This window comes from Talpa occidentalis, unplaced genomic scaffold, assembly GCF_014898055.3.
Source record: "Talpa occidentalis isolate TD23 unplaced genomic scaffold, MPIMG_talOcc4v2.1 talOcc4.5, whole genome shotgun sequence".
Lineage (NCBI taxonomy): Eukaryota > Metazoa > Chordata > Mammalia > Eulipotyphla > Talpidae > Talpa > Talpa occidentalis.
In genome coordinates, this window is record NW_023604861.1 from 92709259 (window position 1) to 92716860 (window position 7602).

At 40.6% G+C, this 7602-nt stretch overlaps 1 protein-coding gene across 1 annotated transcript; it reads right to left on the reverse strand.

Annotated features, from left to right (window-relative positions):
- Positions 1–3066: 3066 nt before the first annotated feature.
- Positions 3067–4910, reverse strand: LOC119259876 (alpha-N-acetylgalactosaminide alpha-2,6-sialyltransferase 2-like). The gene has a single exon (XM_037528848.2). It carries the CDS (start codon positions 4902–4904, stop codon positions 3828–3830), a length of 1077 nt encoding a protein of 358 aa, XP_037384745.1. The 5' UTR covers positions 4905–4910; the 3' UTR covers positions 3067–3827.
- Between the last annotated feature and the right edge of the window lie 2692 nt (positions 4911–7602).

Sequence of the window (7602 nt, forward strand, 5' to 3'; positions counted from 1 at the left end):
TGCAATTAGTCTCAACAAAGACTCAAATGATCTCATAGGAAACACTTGCTCCTTTGAAAATATAAAGTCCTTTACATTTTTTCAAATAAAGGCAAGGGAGAAAGGTTTCATACTCATACATCCAACAATCATTATGACAGGCTTCCCACAAAGAGGAAATGTAACCTTGGGTGAGGCAGCTCCTTGGGTTGAGAGGAGATCTCAGGGACTCGGGGCTTCCAGACACCAACATTGGCCTCACCTGGGGGAATTGGTGCTGTGATCCTGAATCAGAGGAGCTGAATGTTGTCCCACAAGACACATTACGGGGGATGAAAAAATTTATCCAAGGTTTCATGGTTATTACTTTTTGGTGCCATACTCAAATTGAGGTCTATCTGATTCCATATCCATATTCTTTACCTAAATATTCTGCACATCACATTAATGCAGCAGTGGAACAGGAATGTTCTCCTAAAAATGCAATTGCTAAGTGAATCTGTACTAGAAGGTCAAAGCAAGCCCCCGTGGAATTACATTCTGGGTCACATAGCCATGGAATCATGCCAGATCTCTGGCCATTCTCTCTTCTAATTCCTGCTTATTTCATTATTGGCCATGCCCTCTACTCAAAGGACTTTTCCCCACCTTTATTTGAAAGGCTAATTTCAATATCTGTATCACTTGCCTTAAACTACCATAAAAACACCACACCAGGGCTTTCCTGGTGGCGCAGCAGTTGAGCACTGGGCTGCAAAGCTCCTCAGTGCCGGTTGGATCCCCGGCCGCCGGGCGAGAGTCCCACATGGCGCGTAGACCTCTCCTGCCGCCCGCTGCTCCCCTCAGCAGTGTACTTCGGTCCTTCTGCCTGTTCTGCATCCTGCTCTGGCTCTGGTGAATACTCTCACCCTCCCGCACGCTTCTGACTGTACCCAGTGCTTGTAAAAATAAATAAATAAATCTTTTTTTTTAGAATAATTTTTTTTTAAAGATTTATTGATTGATTGATTGATTTATACATACATGCATACAAGCACTGGGTACAGTCAGAGGCGCGGGAGGGTGAGAGAATTCACCAGAGCCAGAGCAGGATGCAGAACAGGCAGAAGGACCGAAGTACACTGCTGAGGGGAGCAGCGGGCGGCAGGAGAGGTCTGCGCGCCATGTGGGACCTTCCTCCGGTGGCTGGAGAGCAGCCGGGGATCGAACCGATGCCGCAGAGGCTGCGGGCAGCTTCGCAACCCAGCGCTCAACCGCTGCGCCACCGGGGAGGCCCAATAAATAAATCTTAAAAAAAAAAAAAAGCCACACCACACACACACATACACACACACACACTGTAAATAGCAAAACTTAATGTCATTTTCCTTGACAATTTTATAAAACTTCCAATGTGACCACATGCATGCCTTTAGGAGTTGGAAATGTTCTTTAGAACACAAAATGGGGCCTCCCTGGTGGCGCAGCGGTTGAGCACTGGGCTGCGATGCTGCCCGCTGCCTCTGCAGCACCAGTTCGATCCCCGGCCGCAGGCGAGGGTCCCATGCCTGCTGCTCCCCTCAGCAGTGTATTTCACCAGTCTGCCTGTTCTCCTCCCTGCTCTGGCTCTGGTGAATTCTCTCACCCTCCTGTGTTTCTGACTGTACCCAGTGCTTGTAAAAATAAATAATCTTAAAAAAAAAAAAACCACACAAAATGATGATAGAAAATTAGCCCATGGGTAAGTAAACAGAGACTGGTGAGTGTCACTCAAAATGAGAAAACTCAGTATGTGCCCTGGAGATCTTTAGGCAATAAATGGAGCCAGTGGGCCATGAATGGGTAATGGACTCAGTTCACATTAGCTGATGGGGAATGTTTAGTCTTTCATTCACATTGCTGAGAAAAGTAGATACTAAGTACACTACACAGTAATGAAACAGATATGGATGTGTGTGTATCTGAAACAGTTAAAATTAGCCTTCTATCTATTGGTTCTCAGAAAATTAGTATAAAAAAAGTCCCTGCATTTGAACAATACACTTAGATTTTGCACATGGGTTGCCCAGTTTTTTCTAAAGCAATTCACTTCTATTCCTCCTTGTCCTGACTTAGCATCAAACTAGAGGAAGTAGGAAGAAAATTTTATTCCACTTCCAAGCATTCTCCCTAAAAATAGAAAATTGTTCCCAACTCAGAAGTTCAAACACCAACTTAAAAATCATAAGAACAATCTCACCAACTAGAATTTCAGGAAACTCAAATTCCTTTGAACCAGCCAATCTCCTGTGTCTAATTATTTTAGTGCTTTGTCCTTACAACTTCACCTTTGTTGCTTCCCTCACAATTCACTTTTGCAGATTACATAACACAGGGACAGAAAACTGAACTGGCTTTTCAAGGTCAGGAAAACAAATCAAGGTGTTAGAGCCACAACTTTCTGATTTCTAGGAATTTAGCATCTACTAGCCTGGATATATTGGGTACTCTGTTTACATTCACAGGCTATTGTAATGCTTTCTTTGTATAGAATTTTTACAACATTGTCACAGTTTTTGTTTATCAGCTTATTCTGTAAATTTATTATAGCTTTAGCTTAACTTACATTAGTCCCCTAGTTCTAGTTATTGAGTTCATTCATTCCTTGTGTTCAATGTGTTGATGAAATATGTCTTCCAAAGCCACAGAACTAAAGGTCAAATTCTGGCCCTTGGTGACTTCTCCATGGCAAATGTGCCACTGGAAAGTATTTTGTCAATTAACCTCCTGGTATAGCAGATGAAACTGTCCAAAAATGTTACTACTCACCAACGTATTAAATTTTAAGATTTGGTTGAATGTGCTATATGGTGATAACCTGTTGGATGAGACCTTAAATCAGTCTGGGGAACAACCAAGTTCCAATAAAAGTCCAGAAGGTGAAGTTCTAATCTGTCTGAAATTAGTGAACTGATTGTCAATTCAAATTAATAGAAATCATAATTTGACTGAGGGTTTATTGCCAGTTATGCTGTCTTTTTTGTTAAAAGGTGGTAATAAACTTGTAATGGAATTTACCGCAGTGGCAGTCTTCAGTATAACTGAGGATCCCATCAAATACAAAGAAATCTCATATAGCTCTTGAATTCTAAGCGTGCCTTTCTCTTGCATTTTATATGCTTTCTCCACTCCCCCAATGCAAAATCAAAACAAAAACAAATAATTGCCATTATGGAATTATTTAATGCCAAATTACTTTGTTGTTTTTTTTTCCTCTTCCACTTTTTTTATGCTCCCACTGTATCAGGTAAGATGCTCCCTTCTCCATGGGTAGAATCAAGCTAATATTTTCAGAAAATTAACATCTTCAAAAGATTCTTAAGACTTATCCGTGACTTGCTCAAGAATTATTGTACTGTTCTGTGAAATCTTGACATAGTGAGTGGGAGAGATTTTAACTAGGCATTGCATCTAAACTTCTGAATTACTGGTTGATCTTGTTCAAGTGATAAGGCTTGAATGGCTCAACTGTTCCTAATCCTGGTTTTAAGATGCCTAGTGTAAGGTATGCCTGTGTCTCGCTCACTGAAGTTACATCTTATCTTCCTGAAAGTGGTATCTTTCATTTTTAGAATAATCTAATCATTTTTCCATTGCTAAAGCTGCATTGTCTAGCTAAGACCGGAAGGGAGTTCTCTTGGAAGAGTTGAACACAACATTGGGTGCCTAACATTTGACCTCTTACAGTTGGCATATATCCCAAATTAGGAAGAAGGGGAGGGTAGAGGAGACTTGCACCTCTCATAGGTTGAAAAGAAAGAGGTTTGGGCCATTAGAGAATGAGAACCACAGCTTTTCAAGGAGAATCCAGAGGCTGAGGACCTTTGGAATCAACGCTGGTACAGCTTAATGATGCCAGCCTTGTGCAAGTTCTTCCAGAGCTTGGCTTCAAGATGCAGATCGTGGTTTGTATAAAATGTCAGTGGTGTCTTACGTCTGTCAAAATAGTAGCAAGAAAATTTCCTGTAGTTTCTTGTGATAAATCCATAGGCACTAACCTGGTCACAGGTATGCAAAGCTGTCAGCAGGATGAGGGCCCCAGTACTAGGAATGTATATGCCTTTGGAGACTGTGGTACTATAACTGGAATTCAAAAACCTTTCTGTCAAGTAGTGGATGAAGTTTGGATGTAGTAGCTTAAATTTACCTGGAGGAGATCCTGGTCCAAAATAGGTTTGAGGCATGTCCCCTTTGTCATGACCCTCTGGGACAGGCACACCCAGAAGGGCCGACTGCAGCATCAAATAGTCACGGATGCTGGAAGGGATGAAGACATAGCTCATGTTCTCTCCTTGTGGCACAGAGGTGAAGCCCACGTGCTTATAGTTCACGAGGGAGTTCTTCATGGTATTCGTAGTGAAACAATAGAAGGAGGTCTTAGTACCCACGTCTTCCTCAAAGCCTTTGATCACTGCACCATTGAGTCTGAAGACAAAGTCGTGGGCGTCGATGCGTGGGCCCTGGCGGGAGCCATTTAAAATCCCTCCATTGGCCACCACGGCACATCGAGCGCAAGCTGGACGCAGCCCCTGGGAGGTAGAGAGTAACTCTGCGCTCTGGGAGCTGTTCAGAAGTCTCAGGGCAGAAGCAATGGATTGAATGGGAAGACCTTGCCAGGAATAGGGCGCTCTGAACTGGTTGAGGCGATCCCAGAGCTCCTGGGTGAAGAGGCGGTCCCACAGCAGCACCGGCATGGAGAGATCGAAGAGTTGCCGGAAGCGTGGATGGCGCTGCATGGCCAGAGCCAGGGGCCGGGCGCAGGTCTGTTGTGTCTCAAATTCTGAGGTGCGAGCCAGGGGCCTGAACCACCAGCCCTGCTCCTCTGCTACCCAATAGCAGATTAGCCCGGTGCAGAAGGCTACAAGCAGGACCCCTCGCCAGACCCCCGTGAGGCACCTGCACCTCATCCTGCAGGCGCTCGGCAGAGGCCCCCACCCTCCAGCCTCGTGACCCTACCCCTCCAGAGCCCGCCCTGACAAGTCTCTTCGTCACAATCATTTTTTGCCTACCTTAGTCAGTACCAAGATAAGCCAAAGAGGAAAAATTTTCAGCGGCGAAAACAGACCCTCAGAGAGGTCAACGCTTCCCATTGTGTCAGGAGATGATTATGTCCTTCCATTGCCCCATGTCTCTTGCTAGGTTTCATATTAATTTTTATTTTATTTTCCTCTTCTGCCCTAAACTTGTGCACTTAGGGTGGAGAATAGCCCATGTGCTGGGAAACTGATGCACATATGATTATGGCATTTCAAAATAATGACAATAATTCTTTAACCATTACCTAAAGTTTAAAATTCTATGGAAGAACATTTGCAAATTTGCTTTTTGCCTTGTGTGGACTGATGTTGCTATTCCCATTGTTGTTTATAAAATACAGATTTTAAAAAAAATGGAAATGTTTTAATTCCTTTGTATTTCTGACTAAAACTAGTTCAGATAAAAAGACAATTTATGTATCTTCAAAAAATATTCATATATTGAAAGGCATAACATACACCAGTATCCTACTATAATAATTTACCTGGATTAATAATTCAAAAATATTTTTATCTCTTATCTACCTTAAATAACATTCTAAGTCACTTCTAAATGAAGAATAATTTAATTTTTTTAAGTTGTTGAGTATATTTTCATCTTCACTGTTGAGAAAACAAACAAAAAACAATAGATGAATATCTCCATCTAGAGCCTGTTTAGGAAAAAATGTAATTGCTCTAAAGAAGTTATTCTGTATTCAGATGATGGAATGCAATGTAACAGCTCATCAATATGTCAGGAGAAAACATCAAAGATGTGACTAACCTCAGTTTGGGATGGACACTGAGTGACTGGGTTTATATTCCCCAGGATGCTGGTTTAGTTTCTATTCATGTGTCCTAAGATTGCTGGGTACAAAGTAATTCAAAGCTTTATAGCTCAAATGAACCAGATCGAGCTCTAACTTCTCTGTGTGCCTGATACCATACCTGCATAAGTAAGAAATAAGTAATTTGGAGTCTGTGTTAAATCACATCATAAAAATGAGCAGAGGGTATATAGAAAAGAAAAGATGTGGTACTTAAGTCAAACTTGGCTCTTCAAGGAGAGTCTCGTGGATAAGTTGTTACATGAATTAAATCATAAAAGGGTATTTTTATTTTTAATTATAATTTTATTTAACTCATCTTGGTATATTTTTAGTTTTGGTATAGTTATACAAACCCTCACTCCATCTACTGCTATGTAGTACTCTGTCATTTACTTTTTTGCTACTTTTTTATTAATCTCTACTCTCTACTTATTAATCTCTACTTTTCCATTTCTATTAGCAACTTTCTTTTGGATTAGCACTCATTCTCAGTTCTTTAATTTATTGGATTTCTTGGTCTTTTCTGACACTATTTACTACTTCCTTTTCCCAAAATCTCTCTTCCCTTTGTTCTCATGGCACTTAAACTGTGGCAGATGGTATTTATATTCCATCCATAATACTTGGGCACTTAATATTTCCATGCATGACAGCCCAGACTCTTTCACTTGAGAGTTCTCACTGACCACTGGAGCCAGCAGAGCCAAGAAATTAACAACCCTTGAGAACCACCCCTAACCAATGACTAACAACAATTGATGAACAAACACTTCACCCACTTCACCCTTCAGACAAGACAGCTCAGTATCACTGGTCTACACTGGCTCACAGAATTGTTTCACAATGAAAAGAAGCTTTAGCTGTTCATAACCTTGATTTACTCCATAAGTCAAACTTTACTATCTTCTCTTCCCTGACCCACCTCCTCATTTATCTGATGGTACTTGCTAGGGTCATTCACCAAATAAATTCCTTATATCCACACCTTGTCTTGGGATCTGCTTCCCATAGAATCCAAATGGAGATACAATTTTAAATCTATAATTTTTTTACCGAATTTTTCTTTTCAGGAGTATTTTCTTCTTATTAAAAACCTTTTAATGAGGATTCTCAAAGCTCCATTCTCTGGAAGAGTTTATCTACATTCCTGTTTTTGTTTACTATTTATATGTTGATGACTCTCAAATCAGTTTCTCTAGCTAAAGTATCACTTTCAACGATCCTGCCACACCAGGATGTTTGTCTTCTTCAAAACTGTAAACTCTATTTTTATATTTCCAAATTTTAAAATAGTACCTGTCATGCTGTAGATGTTGAGAAAATGATATATTCATTGATTAGAAGATAAAAATACAGGACAAGTGTCAATTTTTGGCATTTAGAGAAGTACTGGAATCATTCTGTTCCTATGTAATAACAAAAGAAGTCTATTTGGTGAATTCATACAAAATATATTCAGAAATGTAAAGTAAATAATCTGCTCCTTTTGAGCATGATAGCCTAAATAGCCAGCTGACTGAGACTTCCTGTTCCAACTGATTTCATTGGCAAAGTCTAGAATTTGAGTATTAAGTGCTGAAAGTCAGTCTGTAGCTTTTGTTCCCCTTTCAGTTAATCAGCTATTCAAAAGCTATCTTACTCAAATGACACCCATTTGCCTAGCTTTCAGGAGATGTGTTAACCACCAGGAACTATATTTCTTAGATTTAAAATAAATGGAAGCACCAGCAAGAACTCTCCCTTCCATTTAGAAAATG